The sequence below is a fragment of the Pocillopora damicornis genome, chromosome 8, assembly GCF_964200805.1.
Source record: "Pocillopora damicornis chromosome 8, jaPocDami1.2, whole genome shotgun sequence".
In the NCBI taxonomy this organism is placed as follows: Eukaryota; Metazoa; Cnidaria; class Anthozoa; order Scleractinia; family Pocilloporidae; genus Pocillopora; species Pocillopora damicornis.
In genome coordinates, this window is record NC_142677.1 from 11,223,343 (window position 1) to 11,240,411 (window position 17,069).

At 37.6% G+C, this 17,069-nt stretch overlaps 1 protein-coding gene and 1 pseudogene across 2 annotated transcripts; one reads left to right on the forward strand and one right to left on the reverse strand.

The window, feature by feature from the left end:
• Window positions 1-59: 59 nt before the first annotated feature.
• Window positions 60-14,206, reverse strand: LOC113681805 (cysteine-rich with EGF-like domain protein 2-A). The gene is made up of 15 exons (XM_089180855.1): window positions 13,616-14,206; window positions 12,932-13,443; window positions 12,691-12,817; window positions 11,850-12,005; window positions 11,346-11,452; window positions 11,079-11,214; window positions 7,375-7,440; window positions 6,998-7,108; window positions 6,237-6,368; window positions 5,834-5,968; window positions 5,486-5,608; window positions 4,543-4,638; window positions 3,053-3,184; window positions 1,568-1,633; window positions 60-555 (listed from the first exon to the last, which is right to left on the reverse strand). Exons 4-15 carry the CDS (start codon window positions 11,932-11,934, stop codon window positions 455-457), a joined length of 1,290 nt encoding a protein of 429 aa, XP_089036981.1. The 5' UTR covers window positions 11,935-12,005; window positions 12,691-12,817; window positions 12,932-13,443; window positions 13,616-14,206; the 3' UTR covers window positions 60-454.
• A 52-nt stretch (window positions 14,207-14,258) lies between these two features.
• On the forward strand, window positions 14,259-17,013 carry LOC149041365 (uncharacterized; annotated as a pseudogene). Its single transcript, XR_016179391.1, has 2 exons — window positions 14,259-14,507; window positions 14,861-17,013. The product of XR_016179391.1 is annotated as an uncharacterized LOC149041365 (transcript).
• The last annotated feature ends 56 nt before the right edge of the window (window positions 17,014-17,069 follow it).

Below are 17,069 nucleotides of genomic sequence, written 5' to 3' on the forward strand. Positions count from 1 at the left end.
CATAATAACAATAAACATAATTGTAATCAAATACTAAGAAAAAAATTCAAACAACTTGTGTGCTAAGTAAACGTTGTTTTTAATACAAACACACCTTGACAATTGTCACACGCTACCTCTAAGATCTGAGACGGTACGTTTACCATAACATATCCTGAAACGCTTGACCTAAAAGTTAAATTACTTCCCAGAGAAGAAACGAGGAAAGGGTGCGATGCCTCGAATTTTAGAGGAGAAGAAATTGTAATCTTAAAAATTTGTCATTAAAATGGGAAATAACCGTGACGAGCATAAATGAGACTTTAAAAACTTCTTGAAATCGTAACGAGTGATTTATATCACAACAAAGAGAGTCTTTCAATTGTCACTTCTTATTAATATTTATTGCCAGCCTTACAGAAATAAAGTTGAAAGTGAGCACTTCAGCAGCAAAGTAAGCAGGAGGTACGGTTTTTCATGCACTGAAGGCCAGGTGCCCAATCAGTGTAAAGACGTATGCACTTAGCTGACTTGAAACGTGTGCTGAGTGGCTTAAACCGTATAGGAGACTTATATCTGCATGTGGAGAAAAATATGTAAGTATTAGAATAGAAAGATAAGCAGGGATTAGACGCCAAAATGTTTGTAACCCTCCAAAAAGGTTGTTACAAAGGCATCCCTATCCTGCAGATTTTCGGTTGCGCGCAAAATGTAAACAGAGACTAGTACAGTTATTTTTTCATTGGATTTCTCTAACGTGTTTTGCTCATGTATATGAAACTCGTGAGAGATGGCATGCATACGATGTAAATTAACCTTGCAAACGGGCGTGCATGTCAAGCAACCGAGATCATCCTTTACAACAAACAAATTTCGTTTCATAATCTACATCACTTGTAAAGAGAGCTTTCAAAACGCCAAATACGCAGAGTAACCTTATTCATCATCTTGGTAAAATATTACACTTCAGCATACAATTGTTCTGACAAAAAAAAAAAGCAATCTTCAGATGAATTAACAAAGTAACCTTGGAATTAAGGAAATTGTCCTTAATAGAAGCATGCGTTCTGGTTTTGAATAGTTTGATTTGTAGTCTTATCTAGCTGTCCCATTAGGACAGGCATTTTTTTCCACTTGCAGAAGAAAGCATCTTAAAATACTAGTTCATGATCATTTTCGACTTTTTTTCGGATACAGTCATTTTGATGATTGGAAAAGTATCAATTCGACGCTTTTTTACAATCAACTATTTGGAAGCAATAACTATCTCTCTTACTTACGTCCTCCAACACATACTTCGGGTAAATTCGTATCTTCAACAAATCGACAATGGTTTAGCGTGCTCTGTTCTCATATTGACAACGATATTCGTCATCAGTGGTCACAATGTTGCGAACTCAACGAGACGCAGATAAAGCACTGTCGATTTGTTTTTTTACGATAATATCGACGTCAAATAAAACGATTCTCTTAGAGCGTGACACGTTGATGCGAGAAGCGTTGTTTGTATTCTTAGAGATCGACAACGGAATATTGACCGATCAGATTGCGACATTACCGTCAATTGGGTTAAAATATCCTTCCTTACCTATGCATTCTCCGTGATAACACTCTTCATTCTCTGCGCAATTACATTCCTCCTCTTCTTTCTCAGCTTGAAAAGAGGCAAATTTGCATTTTCAAAAATGCATCATTGGATATGGTGGATTTGAAATGTTCTGTAGTGAAAAGCCCTTGCTGCGCTACGTCTGTACTGTCAAGCGGGACTCGAGACTACGTCCTCCCAGTAGGATTAGATCAATATCGGTATCTGGGAAATTGCCCACCTACCCCTCCCCTGATCGTGCTTTGTTGATAATATTTATGAATCTCTTTCCGAAGTGTAGAGCTTATCACACTCCCCATTGGAACGTTGGATCAATATCAGTATCTGGGCAACTACCCACCTACCCCTCCCCTAACCCAACATTAACCCTAACTTGTTATTAATTGACTGTTTTTGGGTTAGGGGAGGGGTAGGTGGGCAGTTGCCCAGATACTGATATTGGTGTGGGGGGGGGGAAAGGAATGTTTTTGATGGAGTCGTAAACTCAAAACCAAAGGTATCGCAACGACCCATCAGAAGAGAGAATTATATCTCTAAGAGCCAATGAGAACCCAAAGCCAAACAACCGAGCTATCTAAAGCATGGGAGAACCCGGAAGAACGAGTCGTGATTGGTTGGTTGGTTCTTATCGATTTACAAAACGAAGTAAACTAATTAAAAGTAATCCCGGATGACTTTTGACGCTCAGTTGAAAATTGCTCCATGCGCTCTCACCAATCGTTTCTTTTGAGCACTTAATTGCAATAATCCATTAGATATTTCTCATATGTCCCTTAATCTACATCACAGATCCTCTTAAAATGGTTGCCAGATTAAGCTGAAGTAAAAATGCATACTTTGCGTTTTCTTCAAATTGAAAAACGTTTCCTCGGAGGGACGTTTTTATGACGTTTAATTTGGGAAAATCCCGCGAACGGAAATAGCAAAAAAAATGATAATTTTAATATACTGTACTAACAATTTTCCTACTAATGATAATAACTACAATAAATATGACGATAGTACAATTTATCTCTTAGAGAATGATAAGTTGTTACAGGCATCTCATTAAATCGGTATGCTCCTCAGTCTAATTTTGCGGAAAAACATCTTAAGACGTATGTTATCTTTGCGATTAAAACCCCATTCACACCACAGAAAAACATTTTTATTTGAACCGTTTTGAAATGAAAGAAAATTAGAAACAGAGAACTGAAAAGGTGAATTTTCCTTGGGATTCAAGTAATCGCAACTTTTTTTTTTCATTGCACTACATTTGAAGTCGACAAACATCGGTTTCAGCAGCTTCTACGGAGAAGAAAAATTTCAACCTCGTTTAACATAACATCTTTAAAACATGTTTAAGCTATGGTGTGAATAGGCCTTACGGTTCTCTCGTTCACGCTTGCTTGTAACACTCTTTTGACTGATCTTATGGTCGCGATTGAGACAACTACGTCGTTTATGTGAAAAGTTTTAAAAACGTACCTTCCTCAACACATTTATCATATCTCTTCACAAATCCTAGTTTACAGGGACAAGAAAACCACCCTCGGTGGTTTCTACATTCAGTGCCATCATCAGTGCAGGGAGACTCGTCAGCAGCACATTCGTTTATGTCTAAAATGAAAGATGATAAATTGTGTTCACGTAACTGAGATCATTCCTTCCTTTTAAACAGCAAACGAGACTATATAAAGCATTCATCGTCAATCTAAAGTTTGTTTAAGTAAAAGCTTGAATTTAGAAGCATAGTTTCAGTTTTACATATTACTCAAAAACGGAGTAGCCCATTCTCGACCAACCCTCACCTCCTTGTATCTTGGTGACAGATGGCAAAAATAACTGTAACAACAGTTATGATAATTTTAATGAATGATGGTAATAGGACCGAGTGGAGTTCAATTCGATCTGTAATCATGCGAGAGGTTACAAAATCGGACGACCGCAAAGCGGGAGTCCGACTTGTCAATCGTAACATGAAAATAATTTAAAAAATCAAGTACATCTATTTGAGAAAACATCCCCAGTAGAGACATTGTCTTAACTAAAAAATTCCTCCATTTTGGAAATTCCCCAGTTTTGTAGGGTATGTAGTTGTTGTATGGTTATTGTAATCAGTTTGTGATTGATGAATTTAGCTGAGTGGACTTAGTATGATTGGCTGCTCTAACCGTCCGATTACAGGTGTCCGATTACAGCCGACTCATTGTGCGATTACAATTCTAAAGAATAATTAGTGAAAAATACAGTAGCTAATGCACCCATCACTCTTGAGGAAATTGTTTTGGTTACATGATGATTATACCACAAACGAGAGCTGTTAAGAACCAGTCATATTCTAGCATTTTGTTATTGACACAATTACGTAAGTAACAATAACATGAATAATGTTAACATTATAACGAAAACTACCACAACAATGATAACTGTAACGATAACATTGACCATAACCATTCCCATAACAGTGTCGATGAAGCCTGCAGTCAACAATAACGATTGTTATAAAAATAACAGTAATAGTTATAAAAATAATAACAATAATGATGAGATTCAGCAATGGACACTCCATAAGGTGGCTCTTGTTGTCCACTGTGACCATCCATGTCCAACTGAAATTTGGAATGTTCGTTTTTATGAAGGGAGGAAAACCGAAGGACCCGCAGGAAAACCGGAGGACCTGCGGGAAAACCGAAGGACCCGTGGGAAAACCGAAGGACCCGCAGGAAAACCCTCGGAGCCGGAGAAAACCCTCGGAGCAGGGACGTAAACCAACAAAAAGCTCAACCCACATGTGACACCAGTTCCGGGAACTGGACCCAGGCCGCAGTGGAAATTTTGGATTTTTCAGCTCATACAAGCTGACTATGAAGCCATTTATCTAAGTACCTACATGCCATGAATCTTATGGAAACTGTTCCCGTTCATCTGTCTCAATAAATCTGAAGATGATTTAATCTGATGTGGTTGTAACTTGCCTTCGCATTGTCCTTTCCTATATTCAAAATATCCAGGAAAACAAGAGCATCTTCCTTCATCATTGCATTCTCCATTTGGAAGGCAAGCACATTCCTCTTTTGTGAAAGAAAACAATTGTTATTATAACATAGCGCGCGTGCTTGTCCTATGTAAGTTCTATTGAGCCGCTATGAACAAAATCTTTTAATTTACGCACGCCCGTGCATAAATAAGATGACGTGAGCATTTTTTGTTCATCGTTGCTCTGTCATAAAAGAATTTGCTCATGCTTTTAGCTGTGCGTATATCGAGTTATGGGTGCACTTGGGAAGTTTGGAGGGCACTCAAAAAGCTAGAGTTGCTTAGGGTACTCTTACGTATTTTTCGTGCTCTCCAAACTTCCCGCGTGCATCCATAACTCGATATACGCACGCTAAGCGTGAACAAATTCTTAATTTTCACGCAATGTACATTTAGCGATTAAAAGGTGGAACTAGGACTATTCTAAAGCACTTAAATGTTGCAGGAAAAAAAAAGGTTCGCGCCTCAACAAACCTTACCCTGGCTTACTCTCTCACTCTCTGACTTACTTCTTTTGGTGCCTCCTGAGAGTACCCTTTCGACCGTTTGATGAGTTCATCAGCTGTATTTCAAAGCAAGGAACTTTTGTACCGTGTTTTAACCGTTGGTCGCCCCAGATTCACCTTCTGATCCCCAGTTACTACCATCTAGTTTCTCCTTATAGTATATCAACCCTGGATCAAATATTCAGGAGGCTAAAGTAGCTGATCACCAACAAAAGAAGCTCGTGATTGTTAAACAAATTCTCCTTTATGCCACCTAAGGAAATGCCTGGAGAACAGTATGAAGAATGTGCATGCTGATGTTAGGGTGTAAAGTGTTAAGAGACATTGGGCAAAGTGTTTCCTATGTGCTGAATATGGACTTTCCTGGAGTACCTACTCTCGCAAACTCCGTCAGCAGTCTTCTGGAATCCTGCCTTACAATCACATTTAAAAGCACCCTCCGTGTTTGTGCAGTGAGAGTTAGCTGAGCATGTGTTCGGGCTCTTACATTCGTCTATATCTGCAAGTAAAAAATTAACAAAGATAAAAGGCGTAAATCTCCTCCCTCCTGTGGTTCCATCTGCCTTCCCAACCCAAAAATGCAACCTTTCATTTCGCCGAAAGAAACATTTCGCACTTATAAAATATAACTGTGCTAAACGAGATAAAGATATTATTGCTAACAGAGAAATGAGAATTTATTCACGGAGAAGGCAGTTCTTCATGAACTAAAGATTAATATCACCTTTGCAAATTGTTTCATATTTATCCAAAACCTCAGTGAAACCATCCATACAGAAGCAACCATAGTTGCCATCCACTTGCTTACATCCTCGTCGGCCATAACACGGGTTGCCTATCTTCTCGCACTCATTCATTTCTAAAAAGTAAATAAAATGAATAAACGATAAAGGATCAAAGTCAATTTCTGATTACAGTGGTACTCTTAAAAAACTGAGTCATCCTCAGGGAAACTTTAGACCCCAGGGTTGCATCAAAACGAGAGCGTAGAAGCCGCCATGATTGCTGATATCTGTCGAGGTATTGGTAGAAATTGAAAGAAGAAGGAACGAAAATGAGAGCCCATTTTTTCTCCGCTGACCTCGTCGCTTTAAAGCGAGTTCATTTTATGAATATTGACATCATACCTACACAAGTACCATCATTAGACTTCTTAAAATCCAGATGACATCTGCAGTATGGATTCTTGGGATACTTGGGATCAACAACACAGAGGGCGTTAGAGTCACAATGGTATTCTTTTGGACAGGGAAGAGAGGCTACAATACAAAACAAAATGGACATAAACATTACATTGCATCAATGTGAAAGCCAAGATGCAGGGGCACCAGCGTGCATGAGTGCATACCAGGGTTACCAATGCACATGTGTGAAACCCTTGACTTATTTGAGTGGATCCGGGGTAGGGGGGGGATTCAAAAACTGTTGTGTGAGTGTGTATTTCTGTTCCTATTTTCATGATAATTAGCAGAAGCAGCTCTTAGTTTTTGCTTAAAATTTGCTATGGGGTTTTACCTAAATTCCACCGCAGGTATCAGGAGTTATTTCCTCTTGGGAGTTGGTTTATTGCCTACGGGAGAGCTCTAACAGCTTAAATTTAATTTTTAGAGGCTGAATGTCGAATAGTTTTTAGTATAGTCAAAATCTTATAAAATAACAGTATGGGCCAGCATATACTCTTACAGAAATTCTGAACAGGAAGTTGGGGATACAAGAATTGAAAAGTCTGGCAAGAATTTGATATCCTGACACATAGGACCACTCAATTGGCAAACAGTGAAAGGAGATAAATCGTTTTGTTGGCACGGTTAGTTCTCAAAAATTCCAGCAGCAATTCTTCATTCCCCTGCGTACATTTTTGAGCTTTTAGAATTTGCAATTACAGTACCTTTACAATCAAATCCTCCCCCTACTGTGTGTCCCCTGCAATGGCACTTTTCTCGATGGCATACGGCATCTTCATGGCAGTCGCTAGGCTTGGTACATTGATCTAGATTTCCTTAAAAGAAAATAGGGATCATCCAGGACCATGTTCTTAACTTACTATTATTATTATTAAATTATTATTATTAAATTATTATTATTAAATTATCATTATTAAATTATTATTATTAAATTATTATCATGATGACTTTTTAAATTGAAATTCGTAAGTCAAAGCAAAGCGAGATCCCTCTCTCTTTCTCCTACATGACAAACTATTTATCTCAAAACAGCCAATGGTTATAAAAAGTCACTAATAGAGCAGCTTAGGAACATTCTTACCTGATTTTCTGCAGGCGCCCTTGAAACACCGCTGATCCCCTTTACAATCTTTGTCACCGACGCATGCTAAGGTGAATTTGGAGATGATTTGTTAAGAAGCTAAACTTGACATGTGCAACAGTGAGTGTTGTTTGGTGTAACTATAACAGGGACATTTCATCGGCAAGGGATACGTTTTACTAGAAGATGGCCGTTTTTAACCTCGCAATGGAGAGGTGCGAGCCGCAATTTTCAAGTTACAAACTTAGTCTTGCTCTGGTTACTTGTCTTTCTACTTCTTAGGTCGAAACGAATTTAAAACTATTCTGACCATGGTGACTCGAGAAATGGCACGTAAACCTTCTAAAACAAACTAAATTTATAACATAGTGCGCGTGCTTGCACTATGTAAGTCCTATTGAGCCGCTATGAACAAAATCTTTATTTACGGACGCCAGTGCGTAAATAAGGTGACATGAGCATTTTTTTAACCTGGCTTCAGTTTTCGTCCTGTTAAGCTGCAGTGCAGTTTCCCTTCTCTTTGAAATATGAAAGAAACCAGCGAAGAACTACCCAATTTTTCTATCGGCATTGACCTTTTTGGTCCTGATCCAACAAGCAACAAAAAAGCCGAAAAAAACTCGCAAGTTGCACGTTTCGCAAACTTGTCGGAATCGTAAACATTACTTTGAACAATCAAAACCCTTGATAACTTCGGGTCTTTGACTTTTAAAAAATTTTTTAGTGACACTTGAATTCATCTGGCTTTGATTTTCTCCATTTTCCCCGTAAATTTTGAGCTTTTCATTCACAATTATCGGTCAAACCAAAGTATAAAATGTGGCGTGTTTTTGACCAGCCAATAGGGACGTTTGTTTACTTTTTTTTGTGCGTAGTGAGAATTTTCAATAAAAGGCTTCTTCGTGCAGATCGTTGTTGTCGCTCTGTTATAAAATAATTTGCTCGTGCTTTTAGCTGTGCGTATATCGAGTTATGGATGCACTTGGGAAGTTTGGAGAGCACTCAAAAAGCTAGAGTTGCTCTCGGCTGCGCCTCGAGCTACTCTTACACATTTTTCGTGCTCTTCAAACTTTCCGCGTGCATCCATAACTCGATGTACGCACGCTAAGCATGAACAAATTCTTAAATTCTCTTTGGCGCGACATGGCGCGCTCTGGTTAAAACCGTTAAAAGGTATCAGTCCGAAAACTTAACGTTTTCCTGATGAACGACTAAAGGACAAGTGGGCGACATTTCTTGCCGCTTGTCGTTCAACACTATCGCTTTGCAAGCTGAGCCCGAGTTCTAACATAACATAACTCAACAACGATGCTCAGAACCGGTGAGGAATTAAAAAAGAATACTTAAAGCACTTCCAACGAAAAGGTACTTAAAAAAAGTCAAGAAACTTACAACTTGCAACTCTGACACAGATAATTGTGATCATCATTAAAGAAAGAATCTGTCTTGACAAAGACCGCATTTTGAGGGGAAGGTCAGTCAATTTTCCAGAGGTCTATGTTAGCATTTAAGTGAAGCGCGACGAAAGAAACTGATTACTTGAGTCGTTCAGTAGTTTCCTGATTATCTACGTCACAATGACTTAAGTAAGACATGACTCGACGTGAGCGAGGAAAACTGCATCCAAGTTAACTGTTTTGAGGAGATTGAAGTTGAGGAGATATTTTTGAGATTTTTAAAACTGGAAGCGCTAGCGTACTTACTTCCTTTGAACTGGGTTATGCACATCTACTCAGTCGACTCAAACACAAACATTGCAAAGCTATCAAGTTCCGAAGACCTTTAAATTGCTCTGAATGTGGTATTTCTCTTAACATCTTAGACTGCATAATCGTATTGAGATATAAAGAATCTAGGAAAAGAGTAATTCTAGTTCTGTTTAAGACGAGTGTCGAAAGGTCGCATGGTCGATGAGGTTGGCATATTGCAGACCGTTGATAGCAAAACTTCAGAGAAATTCTCGTCTTTTCATGTGAAGCGGGAGGAAAAAACCCGGGTCAATTTCTCATGTCAGCGATAAATCTTAATATAAGTCATTACTGAGATCATTGAGATCATTTTGAGTTTGACGTACTGGTCGAATCACATTCTTGAGACGGCTAACCTTGGTATGCCAAACGCGAAAACAAATTTCTTAATTCTCTAGAAACATCGGAGTTCCCAGCAGGAACAAACTACTCCAGGAATGTTCACTGGGCAAAGGAAGTTTATAGCCAAAAAGCCTGTTGTTTTTCTTACTTTTCCCGTGATTTCATAATTACACCGCAAAAAGTAGTTTCCCATTTTCAGTTAAAAACTCTTATTTTTAAGAGTAAAACTCTTAAATGGCTGTCCGTGGGTTGAGTCATTCTCTCTTAAGTTGAGGGTGAAAACCCTCAGTCAGGTAGAGTAAAACGATATTACTAGAATTTATGGCCTTGCCTTGAGCTTAATTAAGGCTGTTAACTAACTTGGTCAACAACTGTTCACCAAATTTAAAAGATCTAAAGATATTTGATCAAGTGTCACTTAATCAAATTTAAGAGAAGAATTTCCTCATTAAGTAGGCTGTAAACCTAAGTGCAGGAAATAGCCTAGCCCAGATTAAGTGTCACACCCATACAATGATGTGACAATAAGCCTTTGTTAATGGATATATCCCCTAGTTTAAGGGGATACCCCCTTTTTCTAAAGACTATGCACTTCAGTCAAAGGAAGCCCTCTTGTTAAAAAAGGAATGTTTTGTTCATTGCTTGCTAACATTTTGGGAAGTTAAAATGCAAATGTTTGTGATGGTATAAAAAAAGAGGTGAATGCTTCAAAAATCTATTAATCTACAAGGAAAAATCCAAGCAAAATAAAAATTGCACACCATGGAATGAAAAACAACAATTTTTACTTTTGTCTTGAATGATAACAAGACTTACACAGCAATAGTTTTTAAAATTTAAAAAATTCCAAGACTGTCATCTCAACTTTTGGTTGGAACCAACCTCAGCAATCATTATATAAAATTGTACATCTATCATTATGAACATCAAAGGCTCTTGATTAAGCCTATAACTATATCAAGACCAACAATAAGTACAACAACATCAGCTAGGGCTAGTTTACACCTGGTCCAGCAACACTGATTGAATCTGGAGAATAGAGTTCAAACTTTAAACTTCCAGAATCACCACAACATACTATGTTAGCTCTAAGGCAATAAAAAATTTGGATGATTCCAATCACTACCACTAAATTTGAGCCTCTGATTGCATCTGTGCTGTAAACTAGCTCTACTATAAAACAGCTATATATTTGTATGTATATAATTTAAATTACTTGTGAGTATCTCAAACAATATCAAGTTGATATGAACATAAAGCTGTAAAGGGAGCTTTGAACATGAAGTTGCTTTCAAAGCAAGTCTAAAAATTGAAGTTATGGTGTGACACTCATGCATTCTCTCAATTAAGTTGAATGCAATAGTGTATCTTTATCAACAGGGACTTCTCTGATACTACTCTACTCAGAGTAAGTTGGCAAAAACCAAATAGGGTATGATTGAATTGACTTGTGGTAGCTTATTGATGACTGTGGTGCACAAAGGAGCTTATGATCTCCTAAAACAAACTTTTGTAGATAAAAATAAATGTTTCTGAATCTTTGTGGGTATTCAAGGTGGTAAATTTAATACAGGGAAAGAAGTTGAATTAAACAGTGGCCTAATGTATTCTCACTTTTGGTAACTTGACAGTATAAATGTTCTCCAATCATAAGACTGTATGGGCTGTTTGGATTATCATCTGCACTGTCTTTATCATCATGGACTAGAATGTTTGGCTCTTTTGCTGCAGACAAATATGTTGGACTTTCCTTGAAGTAAAATGCAAAGAAGGACATGATTCACAGGGAGACATTTCTAATTATTGCTCTTTAAAGTACAACCAGCTAAACTTTGTACACTCAGTTTTCAGTAAAGAAACATACTAGGAATGCAATTTTACCTCAGAGGACGTCAGCTTGACAAAAGGAGAATGACTTTGAGCAGCTCCTTTTTTCTTTTTACAGACTGTTGGAAATACTTTACTGAAGTTATTCAGCACATCAGTATCTACAAAATACAAAAATTAACAACAAATTATTTTGTTAGATGCAACAAATATTACTACAAAAGGAAAGCTAACACTGCTGCCATGTTGCATAAATCAACATTGTCACACTGCAACAATTAAACATGATTAAATAGTCCGCTATAAACACAGACATCAGACAGAGGGGCTAAGTAAAACAAAGACCTCAGTGGAGAGATGACACGCTCCCAGTCAAAAAGTTCAAAGCATTTTTGGACTGTCACCCTTTATTCATTGTTACTTTATCTGACAGACCTGAAAGAATGTCTTAAACACTTTAGACAGACAGGAATTTGTTGTCACAATACTGTAAACTAGCCAGAATTCTGGCAAATTTTTTTATTTTTATACACCATGAAATTTGTTGTGGTACTTTACCTGTGACTTCCTGCTCAGCAATACTGAACCTCTGAGAGCGAAATGCTTTTAATTTGACAACTTGCCTTCTCCAGTTAGAAAGCATTTGTTCTACTTGTCCTGTAACTTTCTTTTTGAATTTTAAAATTCTTTCTAATTCCTCTTCTACCTGGAAAGCTAAAGAAAACAATAGGAAAATAGTTTTCAGGATTTCTATTTTTTTTTGTATCAAACATACATGTAAGTGTCAGTAATGGGTCATGTGGTAAACAGCTTATGGCATTTGAAGGACCATAAAAACAGGTCATGATCATTCATTTTGAAATAGTCATTTCTAAAACACAAATGGAAAACATATATTACATGTATGCCTCTTGACTGACCTAATCACAAAAGTATTTTATCAGCCTTGTGTACTCATTATGAGTTAGATAACTAGCATACAGTAACTCAGTGTACCTGATATCCATTAGCAAGAATAGGATATTTTGTCAAGGTCTCCCTAACTCTTGTCCTGACATCAAGTTGTTTAATGAGAATTCTATACTTGATGAACTCAGCAGTCATCAGTTCTTTCACTACCTCCTCATTTGGTGAATTTTTCTTTCACTCTTCCTCTGTGCCTTTCCAAACTAGTATTATCATCCACATTTATAGGAGTTCCTTCAGAGGATAGACAGATAACAAAATTTCCTGACCCTTATCATTTAACATTGTGGATGGTAATTACATAAAATGCAAAATTGTACTAATTAATGTCCCAGAAGTTTTCAGTATGTTCAGCCAAAATAAAGATTTGAAAGAACCTGTGTTTTGCTCAACAAGAAAAATTATTTCCAGCACTGTCAGATGACTGACTTACCTTCATCTGTTTCCAGAGTCTTCTGCTTTTTAGCCTCAAGTTGAAAATGATCACCTTCCACAGACTTGCACTTATCCTAGTAGCACTTATTTTGTAGCGTTCTTCTAAGTTTTTCTGCAAGCACTCCCTTAGAGGCAATGACAGTAAAGCAAATAGCTTTGCATGCAGGAACATTAATTCTAATATTGAGATTGTTTTTAAAGACCTACTGTAAATACTGCAACACAAGTTTTACACCTACCCATTCATTGAAAGATTTGGCAAAGATGTCCAGGGGATTAGCTGTCTTCAGCCCAGGATACTTCAAGCAGTAAGTCCAGGCGACCCACTCAATGGTCTTTTTGGATGGCTAAGGTTCTCTACTTCAATATGATCAGCTACCTGTCTAACAACCCTTTTCATCACATCAGGTGGCACTGAACCTGGCTTTTTACACTCTTTCAAAGTCTGATCAATTTTTTTCCCAAACTTATCGGGTAGTTCAAAGTCTGCAGGTAAATCAACAGGTTTATACAAACACGTGTTAGAATTTACAGCTTGTTTTGGACCTCCTTCCCCAAGGACAGTTTCTGAACAACAAAGAGATCATATTGAGAGAGATCTGAAACTAGAGTTGAAATTTCCACTTGAAACACTGTAAGTACTTGGGCTTGACGCCATTGGAGATGATCTATGCGATGACACTGTGACTGAAAACTGATCAGTTCCAGTGCTGCTGCGTGTTTCCTCGTCTGGAAGGTCCTCTTGTCTCCTCTAAAATCACAGAATTACCAAATGAATAATAATTCTCACTAATTAGTAAGTGAAAAGTGTCTCTCAGGAACACATCGTTTATGCACTCACAGGACACTTTTCTAGTTCTGTTTTTTTTCTAGTTCTGTTTAACAAAACAGTAAGGCGACATACTATTCAATACAATCCTTACCTTCTAAGCATTGTGTTAGCGTTTTTGGTAACCCAACTTCTTGAAGTTTTTTCGCCAAATCTGATGGTGAAAGTGTCAACAATTCTTCTCTCCGCAAGCCCGATGGAAAAATAAAGAAAAAAAACCTACGCAATCTTGAAATCGAGGCTGTCAAGATCTTGGTCCAAGTCTCCTTCTGAAGAATTGAGAGCGAGGCTCCCGAAAATGTGGACATGTATGTTTCTTTCGTGCGTATTCAGCGCAATATCTTTGCGAATTTTGTTCACTCACCTGAATTTAGTACACTCAGACGACGAATTTCAAGTTACCTGTGGTCTCGGGGACTCACCAGGTTGCCAAAAAGTTTTCCTTAAGTACAACAGTTTTTACAAACACGTTCGTAGAAAGCACGACGATGTATACAAAGGTCACACCCTTCCTCCAGTGCACGGGAATTACTTTATCGTGCCAACTGAACAAGGAAACGAGGACAGTTTGCAACACTCAGCTGATTTGACTGTGGAGGAAGCCGACGAATCTGGAAAGTTAGCTACTGCTCATGAAACGGGCATCGATCCAAATGAGTTGGATGACCAGATGAAAAGTAACAGTGTGCCGGGAAGGGGGGGGAGGGGCGTGCTGCTCGAACGATTTACAAGTGAGATTGTTTGTTGTTGTTTTTTAGCATGAGAGAGGAATACGGACTACCTCAAAGTGCTCTTAAATCTGTTATGAGCTATACTACGCAAATCTGCTAGGACAATGTGTTGTTAGCTGGCCAAAGAGTCAAGAGGAAATTGGAAAACAGAGTTGATATTAGTGACTGTTTGGACTTAAGTGATTTCCCCCATTTAAACGCTGCCACAGCAATTGGCTGAGAAATCAATTTATCAACCAACACTTCAATGTTGTGGTATGTACTTTTGAGGACTAATTAAGAGTAATTAATAGTTAGCACTCTCTGCTTGCCTCCTAAATATTCAGCAAACTGTTTGTTTTTGAGACCTTTGTTGTTTTAAAAAAAGTAATGGTCATTCTGTTTATTATTTATACATGTATTTTCCACATCCAAGAGTACTCTCACTGGTATATAGGTCATTAAATACAAAACATTATTGAGAACTATTAAAAATGGAGAACAAGAAACTGAAGGGAGACAGTTATGGAAAAAAAAATATGAAAGAATGAGCATTGAAATGCGACAAGTTTCTCAGTTCTAAAAATATAAATGACCTGGAATGATTTTCATAATCTATTTTGTTGTAGCAACCAGTACAGAGGACTCTTGGAACAACACTTTCAAGGACCAGAGGACATGGCAGAAAAAAGAATCATCAGTTGTTGAAGAAGCACACTTATTGTTTTATTCCTCTCATTAAGAACTTGGAAGCTTTATTGTCTGATAAAGAGTTGAGAAAAGCACTGTTGCAGTCTAACTATAATCGATCTGATAGCAAACTGGAATTTCTTCAGGATGGTGTAGTCTTATCCAATCACCCTCTCTTTGCTATTGATGGAAACACATTAGGGCTTATCCTGTATAGTGATGAAATAGAACGGTGTAATGCTGTGGGCACTAGGGTAAAGAAACACAAGCTTTTATTGTTTTACTACTTGGTAAGTAACTTCCCCACAAAATATTGCAGTGTTCTTGATGCAATCAATCTTTTTGCAGTGGTGAAGTCTGAGGATATTGCTACCTATGGGTTTGACATCATTCTTGAACCCTTCCTGAATGACTTGAAGCAACACAGCATGCCAGATGGGTATCCAATCAATTTGAAAGATGGTGAGACAATATGTATGAGAGCATCTTTGGTGGCATATGTAGCAGATAATCCAACTGCTCACAAAGCTATTGGTTTGAAGGAATCAGTGGGTGGTGCCCTCAGAAAGTGCAGGTTTTGTAATGCTGATAATAATGCCATGCAAAATGGATTCAGAGAGGAAAATTTTGAGGCATAAACACTCAAGAAGCATTTAGAGCAATGTAGTGTGATCAGTGGAGCCACTCAGACCCTTGAGGACCACTACAGAACCAGTCATGGTATTAACAGGAAAAGTATCCTCACTGACTTTCCACACTTCGATATGTTTAAACAAACTCCTCCAGATGTTATGCATGTTCTCTTAGAGGGAGTTCCACCCCTAACATTACAAGCTCTTATAAAACATTATATTGACACTAAAGTAACCAGTCTTGCAACAATAAACAGTGCCATTCAAAGTATCCCATATAGTTACATGGAAATAACTGATAAGCCCAACTATATATGTGAAAAAGATCTCCATGGTTCTACAACTCTGAATCAAGATGCAGCAAAATGTTGTTTACTCTTTCGCATTTTTCTGTTTGTTGTTGGAGACAGTATTAACTTTTCTGACAGCCACTGGGAGCTATACATTTTGTTAAGTGACATTACAGAAATTTGCTTTGCATCAGTTGTTAGCCTTGAAACCATAGCATAGCTAGAGGAAAATGTTGCTGAATATTTGAGACTCTTCAATGAACTTTTTCCTGAACAACCTTTTACTCCAAAGCAGCACTACCTTACACATTTTCCAAAAGTTATGCTTCTTCTTGGTCCACTGATAAACTTGTAGGCCATGCGTTTTGAGGCAAAACATCAATACTTCAAAGACCTTAAGAAAATACTGAATTTGAAGAACATTTGTTTATCCTTATCCAATCACCATCAAAAGAAGGCAGCCATGAATTGCAGTGCTGGTTCAATATTTAAGGGTAATGAAATATGGTCCTGTGCAACATCCCAAAGGAGAAGAATTGTCAAGAATAAAGGACAGGATTTCTTCCACTCTTGCTCTTGATCCAAATTCAATAAATAAATGTGAAATCATTTAAATGGATTAAACTTCATGGAACAAAATATATAGAGGATAAATGCTATTTGGCCATCCAGTTTGATGATGTAGACCATGATGTAATACGTCTAGAAACGGTAGGATATGATGAAACACTTAAAGCTTTTGAGGTTCGTCCACAAGCCTCATGCATTACTTCAATCACGCCAGATATGCAAATTACTCACACACCTTTGGCCATGTATATATATCATGGCTCTAGTTACATTAAGTTGAAAGGCAGCATTTCAGATATACAAAATAACTAAATCTTCTCAATATCAGTTCCAGCTCATTGTTTGCATGACTTTGCTTCCATGGCTGTTCTCAATTAAAGTAACAAATATTTTGGTTATGAGAATGTTATATTTTCTATCAATATCTACAGTTAGATGTGAATTTCAATTGTGTTTTAAAGTTGTTATTTATTATTTGAGTTATACCACAGCTTGTGCTGGTATCATGCTGTTTTTGTTGAGTGTTTTAGGAGGGGATTGGATGCATGTTCCTGGTGCACAGTGCAGCACAACAAAATAAATTTATTTCAATTCACTTAACTTCATAGTCATTCTTCTCTTATAAGGATTTTAAAATAAGTAAAATATTAAAGTAC